The sequence below is a fragment of the Meleagris gallopavo genome, chromosome 15 (genome assembly GCF_905368555.1).
Source record: "Meleagris gallopavo chromosome 15, MGAL_WU_HG_1.1, whole genome shotgun sequence".
NCBI lineage: Eukaryota > Metazoa > Chordata > Aves > Galliformes > Phasianidae > Meleagris > Meleagris gallopavo.
Genome location: NC_139418.1, coordinates 16,655,702 through 16,670,667, shown reverse-complemented (window position 1 = coordinate 16,670,667; position 14,966 = coordinate 16,655,702). Strand labels below are relative to the sequence as shown.

At 39.2% G+C, this 14,966-nt stretch overlaps 1 protein-coding gene across 4 annotated transcripts in view; it reads left to right on the top strand.

Moving 5' to 3' along the window:
- Window positions 1–14,966, top strand: part of AFF4 (ALF transcription elongation factor 4) — a 46,228-nt gene that overhangs the window by 20,565 nt on the left and 10,697 nt on the right. For 3 of the 4 annotated variants that reach the window (XM_085237092.1, XM_085237093.1, XM_085237094.1), the window contains 10 exons: window positions 1,151–1,195; window positions 2,119–2,205; window positions 7,007–7,043; window positions 8,796–8,844; window positions 10,143–10,163; window positions 10,724–10,778; window positions 11,759–11,796; window positions 12,140–12,302; window positions 12,827–13,744; window positions 14,440–14,528. In XM_085237092.1, coding sequence (XP_085093218.1) covers window positions 1,151–1,195; window positions 2,119–2,205; window positions 7,007–7,043; window positions 8,796–8,844; window positions 10,143–10,163; window positions 10,724–10,778; window positions 11,759–11,796; window positions 12,140–12,302; window positions 12,827–13,744; window positions 14,440–14,528 — 1,502 coding nt within the window. The remainder of the gene's footprint in view (window positions 1–1,150; window positions 1,196–2,118; window positions 2,206–7,006; window positions 7,044–8,795; window positions 8,845–10,142; window positions 10,164–10,723; window positions 10,779–11,758; window positions 11,797–12,139; window positions 12,303–12,826; window positions 13,745–14,439; window positions 14,529–14,966) is intronic. The other variant, XM_085237095.1, reaches the window with a different exon arrangement.

Below are 14,966 nucleotides of genomic sequence, written 5' to 3'. Positions count from 1 at the left end.
TGTATTGTCACTGGGAAATGCACAAATGCTTCTTCCGTATGGATATTGTGATTTTTGTTAAGCAAAGCCTATGAGATGTACTGAGAAAGGCTAACCTAACCCAGACTGACAAGTTTTCCTAGAGTACTTTAAATTATAGTCAGAAGTTGGTAAAATAGTGGGATACTCACAACTATTTTGACAACCTGTATGCATGTATTGTCTTTACTGTGAGCCATGTTGCCTTAGACAAGTGATGCTATCTGCCTGTCTCAGATTTTCATTTGAAGAATGTAATAATTTACAGATAGCTTTGCCTAAGCAAAATAAGCTATCCCCAAAGCATGCCAAATGACAAAGGTTCAGACTTCTCATCAGGTATGCTGAATCCAGAATACTGTTGGGCACTGACATTGACTATAGCTCACATACAAGGAGGATGCCTTACTTAATAATAAAATGTCATTGCATCTTGTACTGCTTGAATTGTGGCTAGAAAAAGAAAATAAAAAAAAAACATTTGTGCCTGGAATTTCAATAAAAAGCAAAATAAGATCCAGGAAACAGGTAAGGAGAGCTGGAAAATGAATTATTTCTATATTCTGAAAGACTTCATGTGCAACGTTGATGCAGTAAAACATGCAGTAACTTTGCTTCCTTCCTGTTTGTAGTGTCAGGGATGTAAACGATTTATAGTTTCACAGTTATTGCTGTTTCTACTTTCGTGCTGTCATCTATGTTTTACTTCATAATGCAGTTTGCCTTGTTGCATATTCATGGTCATCCATTTGAGTTCAGGTATTATACAGTCGAGTCTTCCAAGGGATGATTGAAAGCTATGTTTTTTTTCCCTCTCAGAAGTTTTTAATATCCCTGACTGCTTAAGATCGCTTTAACTGTCAAGTGAAAAGTAAGAGATTATTGTGGCAGTTTCATAGATCTGATGTATTTGCTTTTCATAACTGGATGTGACTCATCCTGTAAAAATTTGAGTCTATCTGATATTAAAATTAATGTTGCTGAAAAGAATTAACAAGATCTGTTTGTATCTCTATAGAGTCTAGATGAATCATGATAAGGACCGAAGTTTATTTTTAACTGCTTCATACCCCTGGGATCTTTTAGAGAAAATCTGCTTTAGGAGACATTAATCTTGAGTTTTGATTTCTAGGCATCAGCATCTGGTGATGTGAGCTGCGTGGATGAAATTCTGAAAGTAAGTTCTCTGTGCTTTTGTTCATAACTTATTTGTTGAATACACAAACGTTACTAAGGAGGTGGAAAGTACTCTGCACTGGATTAGTCCTTTCAAATTGGTTTGACTGCAAGTCATTACAGGAGGACTCCTCAGTTAATCCTCTAAAGCAGATAGACTGGGGGACACTGGAAGCAGAACTGTGCGTGCTGGGCATGCTCATCTCCTGGATATCCTCATTGAATTGCTTTTCTTCCGTCCCAACCCTTTGCTGTTTTCCCCAGGATTAACCATTTCTTCCACCAAACTAGAGTCCTTTCATTCCAGTATCAATTTAGGTTATAATAATTTTTTTCTACCCAGCAGCAGCAGACCCTTCTTTTCTACCTACGTTATTTTCTCAAATCTTTTTATTCCTCGTGTGACCCTGTTCTCATGTCTGCTATCACAAAGGTATCATTGGATGCTTCACGAGCATTTGAGTAACTTACTTGCTCTGATCTTCAGTACTCCACCGTTATTGGAGATGCTCTGAGTGAACACGAGATACTTTCTTTCTGGCTTCAGGCTTTTGATTTTCACTTTTGTCTTCCAACTTTCTGTGCTTCCCTTTTCCAGGTTTCTTCTTTTTACCCTTTGTCTCACATACACTCTTCACAGCCTGAAGTGATCAGACTTCAGTTTCTGTTCAGGCAGACCAATTTCATTGATTTGTGCCTTTCTTGTTTTGTTGCTATGTCTTATCTGTTTTCATGGGTAGAAATATTTTTGTGCAAAATCTTCATTATATGTTCGGGAAATTAAGATTTGAGTATAAAGTTTAGTGAATTATGAACAGTGAACTGAAAATTGAAAGGCCGTTACCGTTCGAATCAGGATTGTAACATGAAATCTTTGTGCTTTTGCTTTGCTAATAGCTGGGTTTTTTTTTGTTCTGGTTACAGGAGATGAGCCACTCTTGGCCTCCTCCACTGACTGCTATTCATACACCTTGCAAAACTGAACCATCAAAATTTCCTTTTCCAACAAAGGTCGGTGTTGTGGTCAAATACTGAATGCTGTTAAAAGATTAGCTCCTCTTAATGGTCAAGATTTTGGAACTCGTTTAAATTGAATTCTGTATAGTTCTGTGTTTGTTTCCACACCTTGAATCTCTTTGTCTTACTTCACAGCACTGTCATTCTTAAAAGAATGCCATTTTGTTTCCTCTGGTTTACACACACACAGTGGTTTGCAGAGACACATATGGGGTAGCTTTCCTTCTTATATTAAAATTAATTTCATAAATTCAAACCATCTTTAAGGTAATTGTGAAGTTTTAAAAGTTTTAAAATGCCAAAGTGTTGGAGAAAACACTTTGCACTATTGTGTGCAGAAGCAAGCATTGCTTACCTCTTATCTGGCAAGCAGAGGTAAATGCTAAAAAATGTAAATGTACTTTTCTGCTTAAACTGAACTTTCCTCATAATTTTGAGGTCCCTTAAGAGTGCTATTAGATCTTAAATTTTTCAACTACGAGAAAAAAGTTAAGTTTTCAAATCAGACACTTGCTAAAGGAATTCTGAGATCACTTGCCCTGAAAGATGCCTTCCTAGCATCCCCTGTGCTTAGTAACTACTGAAGTGTTTAAGCTGTTGATTTGAAGGAGATTGCTTTTTGCTGCTGTTGGCAGTATGGGCATATTTCCAAGAGATCTGCTTGAGCTGACACCTCTGAGGAAGGGGTTCTTATTCTCAGCTCTCAGCTGCTTGCTCCCCCCAGGGCTGCATCTTGCATCCTCAGCAGCAGTGCTTTCAGTCAGACTGGCATCAGTGATTGTTTGCCTTGAAATGCTGCTCTGTAATCTGAAGTATTTTGTAGGCCTGATGAGTGTTCAGGGGAGGTAGCTGTGGGTAGTGACTTTAGCAAGTACAGTTTGGTTTGAGGTAGCTGACTAATATATGAAATCATGTTTTGTTTCCTGTATCTGCTGATTAACAGTAGTTGATTTAACTTGAGAATACAATTCTTCTCAAGACTCGACATATCTCCAAAATGGGTTGCTAATGTGGCATGATGCCATCTTGCAGAAGTTATGATGGTTGCCTTTTAAAAGTTGCCTTCCTCATCATGAAGGCTCCACTTTTCCTGACCAGACTGCTGTTTTTTAGCACCATTTAACTGCTCTGTGTTTCCTGTTTGATCCAAATTGTTTCCCAAACCATTCAGTGAAGTACTTTTTAAAAATTTTCTCCCTGAGATCTCTAATGAAATCTGTCGAAACAGATTGTGCTGTTACACAAATGCTTTGACATCAACTGTCTAGTCTTCTTACCATGAAGATGTTTTTGTATTTACTTTCCCATTTGAAAATCAGCTCTAAACCCCAAGATAAGCAGGTTGAATTACTCTTTGTAGCAATCTAGTTTGAAAAGAAAGGTGTTCTGTAATTTTGACTGGTTGGCCGTAAGTTAATGTAACAGTTTCCTCAGGGTGGGAGAAATGTTGAAGCTGGGTGATTTACCCAGGAGAGCAGTGGGTGAACACAGCTTTCCAAAAGGCTCCAACTACAGCTCGTGGTTGTTTTTTGGCCAAAGGTTCCAGGCTGTGTTGTAAGTGCACATCCACCAAACTCCCACAGACTGATGGGAGGCTAAATGGTTCTGTTACTGCCACTCCTGGATCGCCCACAGCTATGGGCAGCTCTGGTGTCAGCAGCCTTGTTGTCAGCGTTCTTCTCTCAGTGCTTGTTTGTCCTGGGGAGGGAAGGAAGGTGTGCAGAGATACAGAGGCCTCTGTGCTGCAGAGGAACTACATAAGATTGCACGGCCTTCTTGACGTCTGAACACAAAGGGGAGGCTGTGTTTTTCTTTTTGAATCTGTCAACCTGGATTGTGTTTCTTCACTAAGTTTGCAAAAAATTCCATTTATGGCTGCCCCGAGTCTTTCGACTTTTTGCCAGCTTTTTTATTTTGTGGCTGCACATCTTAGCCATGGAACTTTGTCAAATTCTCTATTTCCAAAGTCTGTAATTTCCTCTGCCTTCTCCCCTCTGTCATTCTTGGCAGTGGCATTTCTCAGAATTCCAGCAAGTTAGTGAGCCATAGGCTTCTACAGCCCAGACCCGGAACAGAAAGCAGAGAGCTGAACACAGCACTGGTTTACTTTAATCAAGCCACGCTGTTCTAGAAAATCTCATTTTCTTCAATATTCTGTTTATTTACAAGTTACGTGCTGCAGCATTTCACAGCATTCCTCTTGTGTGCAGAAAGTCTGGTACACTTTGCCTGCACCTGGAAAATTCGGCTCATTTTGGTGGACAGGTGGATTTTATGTGTAAGATTGCTGGCATAAGATGATTTTCCCTGTGTGCAGCGAGTGTTTGCAGGGACCCAACATCCCGTCTGGGGCCTGTCTGCATTACTATAAATATATCCTGTAATTATCAGGAAGTCTTTGAATCAGAAGATAAAACTTCATGAAAATAGGTCGTGAAAAGTTTTATGAGTGCTGTGAAAAACAGATTCCTGACTCTTGATAAAAATGTTATCCCATGACCTAACACTCTATAATTTTATCCTACGTAAGTCTTTTTACAGCCATGGGCTCACAGTCAAAAACTCCAGAGCAGGAGGACTGGCGTGTTTGTAAAATATACCCAGAAATGCAGCTGTTTCTTAGGGGGTGGAAGCTTTCCATCGTGAAGCAGGGAGCGTGACATCACTGCCAGCTGTTGTGGCTGTGTACCTGAGCTGTGACCTGCAGACATCTCTGAAGAGGTGCTCTGTGTCTCACTCTGTGCCTGTGCTGAAGTAGCTGTGAAGGCAGTGGTCACTTGTGTGGATGCCTTGTAATCCAGAACTTTCTTTTGAGAACCGAAAGTGAGGTCTGACCTGGGTTGTCAGGCATTAAATGGAAATGGGTCCTATTCACCACAGCCTGCACTACAGCCAAACCAAAAGTGTGCAGATAAGAATTCTATACCTAACTACCATTCTAATTGGCTATGAACCTAACTGCTATTCTAATCCCACCACCATTTCGTGTCAGAGTACAAGCATTGATTTAGTTACCTGGTGAAGTGTCTTCCACCTAACTGCAGCAGCCTGCTGTGCTTTTGTGAAAAGCATGTCCTTCCTTTAAAATGTTCTTAATTTCTTCTTTCTCAAGAAATTGGACTTGAAAAAATACGTATTTCTGTTTGTTTCTTTATTAATCTTTGAGTTTCTGAAAGACATATTTATTCAAAGGCAAAATAGATGGCAAGTTATTTGGAAGAAGTTGCACATTTAAACGTAACACCTCATTAAAGTGCACTTAACTGGAATAAAGCCTTAAAAATAAGAGGCTGGCGGAGGTGAGCATTGAGGCAGACACTTTCTGCAGAATTTATGGTATGTATGCTGGTGAGAACAGTGCCAGTTACTCACCCTGTGCTCAGCACAGTACAGTTGTTCTGCATATGGGGTATTTTGATTACTATAGGGTCTTTTTTACTTATGTCTTATCGGTCTTGTCTACTTGTCTAAGTTGACAGGAAAAAGGAAACTGAGGAATCATACTTGCACTCATTGAACCTATGTGTAAGATAAGAATCAGTTTGTATTCTGAAGAGAGTATGGCTTTTGTTTTCTTTTGAAGTAAGAAGACTTTTCTACAACTTGATCTTGACTCTGCAGTTTAAATATAGGTTAATTTTAATGTCTCTTCTTTCAATTAGTAAAATGAGGGGCATTTGAAACATCTTGAAGTTCTCTAAAAGGTTTTGTTTTTGAGAAGATTGCATTCTTTCTCTACACCACTGACAAAATGCTCGTTCAAGTCATTATTTCAACTGCTGCCACTTTTGAAATAAAAATGTTAAAGGAAGTTAGATATTTGTAGGCCTTGCCAAGTAGAGCTTTTGTGTGTTTATAAAGTTACATTTGGAAATTGCATACGTAACTGCATCACATCACTGAGCTGGCTGTTTCAGAAGACTGCTGTGCAGCTGTGCCCCAAACCTCTGCAATTCACTGTCACTGTCAGCTTGGTGAATTGACTCAAATATTCTCAATTTTTATGCATAAGGTCAGCATTTGTCCTCATTTTAAAAGGAGGTCAGGAAGGTCCTATTTTAAAATGGCACGCTAGCTTAGAAGTAGGTTTTTGGTACCCTCTGTGTATTTGTTTATTTAAAAAAAAAAGTTTAATGTTTCAAGTGTTTGATAATGTACTGTAATGTTTCAGGAGGCAGAACTGGGTTTTCTGGAACAGGAATACCAAAGATCGAATTGGCAAGGCTTTATCTTTCAAGGCTAGATTCATAGACAGCAAATCCATTATATATCCAGGCAGGTATTTATCACTGTCTATTGGCTTTTGTACAGCCAGGTTGTCCAGTTACATGAGGATCTGGCTGTTCACCAAAGACAGAGGGGTGAAGATGAGAAAGGGAAGATAGGGTAACTTCTGCAAACACAGTGTTTCTGGAGTTTCAGGTACTGTGTATGACAACTGCACGTGGCCCATCTTCAAAGCAAGCAGGCAGGGACAGATGGCTCAGTGGGACAGATGAGCTAAGGATGAGGAATCTCAGGTGCTCTTCCCATGTGCTTGCTGCTCTGCCACAGCTGGTGAAGGCAGCTTGGGCCCAGATAAAGGCTCTGTGTTTCTGGTTGGTTGTTACAGCTGGGTTTTGTTTTTAGCATGTTGGTTTTTCTTTGGGAGTAGGTGTTGGTTTTGTTTTGTTTTGTTTTTTTATAAGGGATAGGTGCCATCCTTTAAAGTCAGAACAATAGCTTAATTATGGCATGGTTTTTGATACGTTAAAATTCCCTTTGAAAAAACTCCTGTGATCTTTTATTCCCTTAGGAGTCTCAACAGTCCAGTTTTGGCACTGGAGAACAGAGTAAGTACATTAAACTTCCTTTCCTATGTGCTGTGTTTTTTGTTACGATTGAGTATTCTTAGTACCCCTTAAGAAGTCAGGCTTTTAGAGAATGAGCTCTCCAGACTGGAAATGGAATTGATCGTATGTAAAGATTGTCCGTACTTCCTCAAGACCTACAAAACAAACAATTTTATTTGTGGCTTCTTGTTGAGAACTGGAAAGTTAATTACTATTGTGTAACTCACTCATAACTTCTAAAAAAGGGGAGGGAAAAAAAAAAAAAAGAAGTATTGAATCTTTAACTTGCTGTTATTTTTTGAAAATAAGCTTCCTTGGTTGATTTGATTGAAAATAGCTGAGTGTGAAAACAAAACACCCACAAAGAAAACCCCTGGGCATATTGGAAAGCAACAGAATGCATGTGTTCGTATTTTAATAGAAGAAGCACAATGCATTTTCTCCTTTTTCTTGTCCACTTTCACTTTGTGGCTATAAAAATCAAAGAGAACTGATCAAGGACTCAAGTTGGGTTGCTGATGTTCTTGAGTGCATTATCCCAGAATGTATTTCCAGATTTTAAACAAATACACCTTTTATTCCTATTTGACTGTATCTTCATTTTGAATATTACTGAAATGGAGCATTTTACCAGGTAACATATCTGGCAAAACTGGATTAGATTTGTGCTGTTGCCTTCCAGCAGCCTTACCGGTCCCTGTCAAACTGATTAAGCAGATTAAATAGTAAAAGCGGAATGGTTTATTCTTAGGTATTCAAAGCAGCTTAATCTAAACACCTAATACAGTGGGGAATTAGGAAAACAAATTAAGATTTAATTCCATGAAGCTAGCCAATAGATTTAAATTCTGGAAACAACTGGTCTTTAGGTATGTAATCAGAGAGGCGGGGTAAATAAAAGCACAGAACCATTTCTCAGCTCCTGTTTCAGTTTTCTGTGAGACTTCTGACAACCTCAAGTCTTGTTTCTGTTGTGCTATGCTTAGTAATTTACTAGAACTAAAGAACAGGGAAGGAAAAAGGAGACAGACTGAAAAGCAGATTATATCAGTATGCGTTCTGACCGTAGGATTTGGTTTATGAGTTTGCTTTTTGGATGTAAAGACTTCATTCACTAAAAAGCTGGGCAGGAATGCTGAAACAGATAAAAATCTTGATAGGCCAATTGATCTCCTGTACTCAGCATGCAGAAGGTAACAGAATAATTTTCACGGAATGGTTTGGGTTCTAAGGGACCTAAGATCCCATCCAGTTCCAAGCCTCCCACCAGACCAGGCTGCCCAGGCCCCACCCAGCCTGGCCTCAGGCACCTCCAGGGATGGGGCACCCACAGCTCTCTGGCAGCAGTGCCAGGGCCTCCCCACACTGACTAAGGAATTTCTTCCTAAAATCTAATCTAGACCTCTTTTACTTTAGGATAGTCACTGCTATCCTGCCTCGATAGAAGCAGAACAGTTTTTCACACCTTCAGAAACAAATTAAGCTTGTGTTGGTTTAGACAGCAACGATTTAAAAAAGCCTTCTAGATTTTCTTGATTAAAGTGGTTGTTTCTCTTGGCATTCTGTCTCTGCTCCGCTCACTTGGTCAATCTGTGAGAGGCTGCACCTGACGTCAGCTGCTCCCTCTTTCTCCTGTTCACTCGGCCATTCTTGAGTTTGTTTAGCTAAGCCTGTTTACTTCTGGCCACTTCGGAGTGACTGTTTTGCTGTCTGAGTTTAAAAGTGTACAGCTTTGTTTCTTTTTCCTTCTAGAACGATATAATCCTTCATCAAAAACATCCAATGGCCATCAATCCAAATCGTAAGTAGCAGTTGAGAAAACGTTTCTCAAATAATAGTCAATTTTTAAATGTAGCTGTTTCTTTAATAGAACGTGTCGGTTCTTGCACACTCTTTGTCATGCTTGCACTTAGCTGACAGGGGAAAAAAAGCTGTTTTCGAGCCATTTTCAGGGACAGTAGTGCAAATATGGCGCGTTGGTGTGAGTAACAAGTGCACTGTGCCTTCCTTCGTTTCCCTGCCCTCTTGTCAGCTATAGGATGCTGAGCAGGAGTTTGGCCTTAGGAATTGGCTTGTGAACTGGAAAGGTATCAGCATGTAAGAAAGGGCAGGATGGGGCAGGATTTACCAAACATGTGCACTGCTAAGCTGTCAGCTGGAAGCAGCTTGTTGCAGTTGCACAAATAGGATGAGGAACTGTTCTGTTATTAGAGAAGGCGGTAAATTAAGTTTGGGCTCTAGTTAAATTTGTACTACTCATTCTCTTAGTGACTGACAGGCATTTTTATTAGTTGTGTACACAGACCTAACATTATGCTTCATTAATCATACATCAGAAAGAAAAAATAAAAAGCAGCAGGAAGATTCTAACTGTAGTCTGCCTTATTCATACCTGAAAATTGACTATGTGCTGTTTAAATACTACTTCCAAACAAAAATGTCCATACCAGCTGATGGAATGTTTATTGAAAGCGATTCTGGATCCTGGAGGTCTGGTATTCTAAGTTAATACTTGCTGTGATGCAGTTGCAAAATGAAGTTTATCTTTTCTGCTTGTCTGTGTACATTTTTCAGTATTAATAAGATTAAAAAACATGTGATATATGAGAAGGAAATGGAAAATAATTGAAGACTAGTTTTTTTTTTTTATTTATTTATTATAGACTTAGTCAGTTTCCTGAAAACATGAGGTTTCAGATGTTTATACGCGGCCACTTCAATAAGTGGTAGCAATGGAGTTCATCATTTGGCTTTGCTTTTGTTATAGCAGTGTAATCCTCTGTGAAAGAGCTATGCTGGTTCCAGGATGGGAGGAGGCAGGAAGATGCAAGAACTGGAGTTAGCACTGAACGTTAGTTGAAATGAGGTGCATGGGAAGAGGGATGAGAAGATGTTTGCTGTGTCAGTAGAATTTCTGTTTAAGTGACTGTGCTCTGTTCAAAAAGCATTAAAAATGAGATAAAGGCATCTTTTGATAAGGGTAGCAGCGGAAAATAGATATGGAACTAGATTCTTGAGGTTAGTGTTTCTTTTCAGATTAGAACAGCTGTACTGTGAAATTGGGAACTATTCTAATCCTTTCTTATCTTCTTTCTCCAGATGCGAATCGAACCAGACAGAGTAAGATGTTTTATTTTTGTAATAAAGGTGTTTTTAAATAAGCACAAATACCCCACTATGTTTTCATTGTGTTCCTGTACTTTCAGTATCATGAAATAGTATGTGTATGTATGACTAGGATAAATAGGAGTAATTATACTTTGAAGAATAATAGAAAATTTACCTTGTAGAACTGTTGGGTTTTTGCCACTAGACAGGAAGCAGTCACAAGTCTTACATTTCTTAATTCAATGTAAAACAGCATTTTTGGCTATTGTGTATAAGAGGTTGAACACAGATGTTTTAGCTCCTCCTGCAGTAGTAAAACGTGTCAGAATTCCTTTCTAAACTTAAAAGAATGAACAAAGGAATCAAAGCACAACAGTCCATAGTTTTCTTTAAAGAATGACTTAATTTGCTGTTCTTAAACGTTAAATGTTTTAAGTGGTAACTTGTGGATTTCACCCACACACCCAGCTCTGTAGTATAAACAGTAACTTGTTGGAATATAGAAGAATGCTTTGAATGTAATTAAGGTACATGGAAAAACTTGTCTCACTTTCTCCCTTTTACTTATTTAGTATGTTGAAAGATGACTTAAAACTTAGCAGTAGTGAAGACAGCGATGGAGAGCAGGTATGTTCGTGAGATACCCAAGTTTCAGAAAAATATACTAAGTATATTGACAGTTTGTTACTTCAGCAGTGTTCAGTACACCAACAGCAAACTGAACAGCTTAAGAGGAGGATTTGCAATTGAGATACAAAAATAGTTAGCAAGTTTTCAAACAAACTTCAGGTATTCTAAAATGCAAATCTGGGGGAAAACGTCTGTTTTGTGAGAACAGTACATTTGTACCTACAGAGTCATACTTTGATTTCAAATGGGCTTTCTCTGAATGTGAAATGAAAACAGAGTCTATTCCAAACGCACACATGAGGGGCTGCCACATAGAGAGCCCCTCGTGTTCTGCTGTGCTGGCTAAAGAGTGCGTGGGACGCATGGTTCCATGCAGCAGCTGTTTGGAATGAGAGCTGCTGTGTGTGTCTCTTACTCCCAGGTTGTATCTGTAACCATGAGCCTAGAAGCTCCTTCATTTTTATCATCTCCTTTTCCCTCTTTGTTGGTATTAATTTTGTGCAACTCTAGCCAGAGGCATTCAACGTGCTGAATAAAACACACCTGTTGAATTTATGCTACCCAGCAGTAGTCCACACTACTTTTTTTTGCTGTTCTCACTTCTGCTGTTTGGTATTTTTTCACATGGAAAACTTGAAGATAGTACGTTTAGTTGGTTAACTACTAAGACATAGGACATTTCTGGAATAGCATGCTAAAAATTTGTATCATCTGGCTCTAAAACATGGTATGAGGGAGTGGAGAAAATAGGAAATCTCAGAACTACTGTCAGAATATAGAGGGTTCTGAGATGACACATTTGTGGTAAAAGCTTGGATAAAAGAACTCCGATTTATTTTTCCTTCTATACAAGGAAAAGGCAGGGAAATTTAAACTTCTGTCTAAATATTTAAAATCTTTAAGACTTTAAATCAACACTTTGCAACATAATTGCATATATGCAACTTCTAGAAGCCTCATGCTCTTTTTAATTGCAGGACTGTGATAAGACAGTGCCAAGGAGCACACCTGGAAGGTAGGCATTCCTTTATTTTCTGTGCTGCAATCCAACAGTAGTGATGTTTGGTCCAGTCAGCACTCTTGGCTTGATCTAGTTTCTAAAATCAGTGTCTGTTGTTTGTCTTTGATTAAAACAGAAGGTGATTGGAGTTTAATCAGTGGCTAAATAACACGTATTCTGCAAGTTATACTAACAACTTTGTGAAGGGGGGAGGGGAACAAGGTGCTCAGCTGCGTTGAACTCTTTAGCAAATGTTATTTAAAATATTACATTTTATTCTTCCTAATGGAAGAACTTCCAGGATGCCTTTGTGCACTGAGTAATGTTTGTTCATTTTTTTCTTCCCTTTTGTTTTCAGTAGTTCTGAACCTTCACAGCATAACAGTGAAGGAGCAGATAATTCAAGGGATGACTCGAGCAGCCATAGTGGATCTGAAAGCAGTTCGGGATCTGACTCTGAAAGTGAAAGCAGTTCCAGTGATAGCGAAGCTAATGAACCGTCACAGAGTGCATCCCCTGAGGTAGGGTTTGTCACGCATCTGGGCTGTGGTTGGGCATTGATCCTGAGTTTTAAAAGCAGAAAAAATGAACATGTTCTCAGTCTCTTTTTTTTTTTTTTAACAAGAACTTCATCTGTCGAGTGTAGAATTATTTCCGCATTCATTCAATATTCTTTTGCTAAAGTACCTGTAATTGGATATGATAGTGATGTTATTTATAAGCACTCGTTTGTTATTTGAGGTGATTTTTACCATAGTTATCTCTTGGAGTGCAGAAATAAGATATGGGAGCAGTAGCTTAAAAACCAGTAGCTTTAAGTCTGGAAAGCCGTGGCAGCAAGTGCTTCCTGTGGGTTGCAGCTCCTCTGGTTGAAGGAAGAGGAGAACTGCTATTTGTAATTATACGCATTTTTCATTAGTTAATGACCCCAGATGCTCGGGTGCACCTCTTGCTTTGGCTTGCAGCATAGTTCAGCTGCAGAAAAGATGGAAGCCATGTGAAACACTGTATCTAACAGAGCTTTTTTTAAAATTTATGTTTTTAGCCAGAGCCACCGCCAACAAACAAGTGGCAACTGGATAACTGGTTGAACAAAGTTAATTCACATAAAGTGTCACCAGCTTCTTCGGTAGACAGCAATATCCCATCCTCACAAGGCTACAAAAAAGAGGGACGGGATCAGGGAGCAGGAAGTGGGTACACTGATCAAAGTGGATCCAAGGACTCGATTTCTTCAACACCAGGGCGAGATTCCAAACCCACCCAAAAGGGCTCAGAGAGCAGTCGTGGCAGGCAGAAATCACCTGCCCAGAGTGACAGCTCAACACAGAGGAGGACTGTGGGTAAAAAGCAGCCCAAGAAAGCAGAAAAGACATCTGTTGAAGAGCCTAGAGGAGGTCTTAAAATAGAAAGCGAAACCCCAGTAGACATGGCAACAAACATACCTTCCAACAGGCACAAGGCAGCCACTAAAGGTTCCAGAAAGCCTAATATAAAGAAAGAGCCCAAATCTTCCCCTCGGCCTACAGCAGAGAAGAAGAAATACAAGGCTTCAAGCAAATCTGCCCAGAAATCCAGGGAATTCATAGAAACAGATACCTCATCCTCTGATTCAGATGAAAACGAAAGCCTGCCTCCTTCATCACAAACACCCAAATACTCCGAGAGCAATAGGACTCCTGTTAAATCTTCCATGGAGGAGGATGACAGCTTTTTTCGACAAAGAATGTTCTCTCCTATGGAAGAGAAAGAGCTTCTTTCACCACTCAGCGATCCTGATGAAAGGTACCCACTTATTGTGAAGATTGACCTGAGCCTCTTATCAAGAATACCAGGGAAGCCTTACAAGGATGCTGATATGCCCAAAGTGGAAAAGAAAAGTGTGCCAGAGAAGCATGCAAGAGAATCCCAGAAGCAGCCTTCTGACAAAGGTTCTACAAAAGGCAAAAGGAAACATAAACAGGTAACAATATTTTAAATAAAATTTTGCCTGTTGTCTTAGCCTTCTACTGTCTCATTACAGGGGTTAAGCATATGGCCCAGTAACCTATGTCATACCTCACTGTAGTGGCTCAATAATTTAAGAAATGACTTTGTCTACCTATTCTGTGTAGAAAAAATGGATAATTCTTGTGCCATTATAATAGGGAATATTGGATATTGAATATTTTCTTTCGGAGTGATGTGTGAAAGGCAGAAGGTTGTACCTTTAGGTGTGTTAGCACTGTAGCTTCAGTTCCTGGAAGTAGAACAGATTGTATTCCCTGCAAACCCTTTGACTTTAGGATTAGGTTTATATAAAAATGTGGTCTTCAGCATCTCTTGGAGACTTAAAGACTATTAAGGTTTCTAGCATTCATAAGACACCTGTATTTGACTTCCCAGCATAAAATCTGATTTTGTACCAAAACCTTTGGCAGATTTTCCTGGTATTTCATAGTGATATGTTTGTTATCAAACAACTTGAGACTGCCACTTTTCAAATATTTGATACAAGCTAGATGCTTCAGGGAATGGTTTTGTGGCCTGTACAAATCTTATTCTGTACACTGCAAGATGCCCACTGAATTGAATCTGTTAAATATGAAAAATTACTGTATCTGTGAAGCTTTAAATGTAGACAGTTATATGGATGTGTTTCTTGTTTGCTGTATTCAGAATGAGGATGAAAACAGAGCCAGTGAAAGCAAGAAAACGAAACTGGAAGAAAAAGCTCCATCAGGACACAAGACTTCTAGCAATAGGGAGTGAGTATCTTGCCTGTCTCTTCAGCACTGAAGGCTCAGGGTGATCAAAGAGAAGACTGATGCCCATCTCCACCTCTTCCTTACCTTCTTCCCCTCCCTCCTCAACAAAATGTCTCCTTATTATTAATCAGTGGGTAACATTTTGTGGCTTCTATTTCTTCAGACTCATTTTTTTTGAAGTTTCCATTAGTTGTTGGTGGAAATTCATTTCCGTAACCAAAAACATTGACTAAATAAACCCTACTATGAAGGGTTCACCTTTGATATACTATTTCAGATCAAACAACTGACAGCTGGTATAATTACACCATGGAAAAAAAATTCTCTACAGTGAATATTTGTTGAATTACTAATGTGTGAGAAGCTGCAGCTTCTGGCTGCAGATGCCAGAAGTCTTTCTGAGTTAAATGCTTTCTTTGTATTTGTTAGGAAATGTAG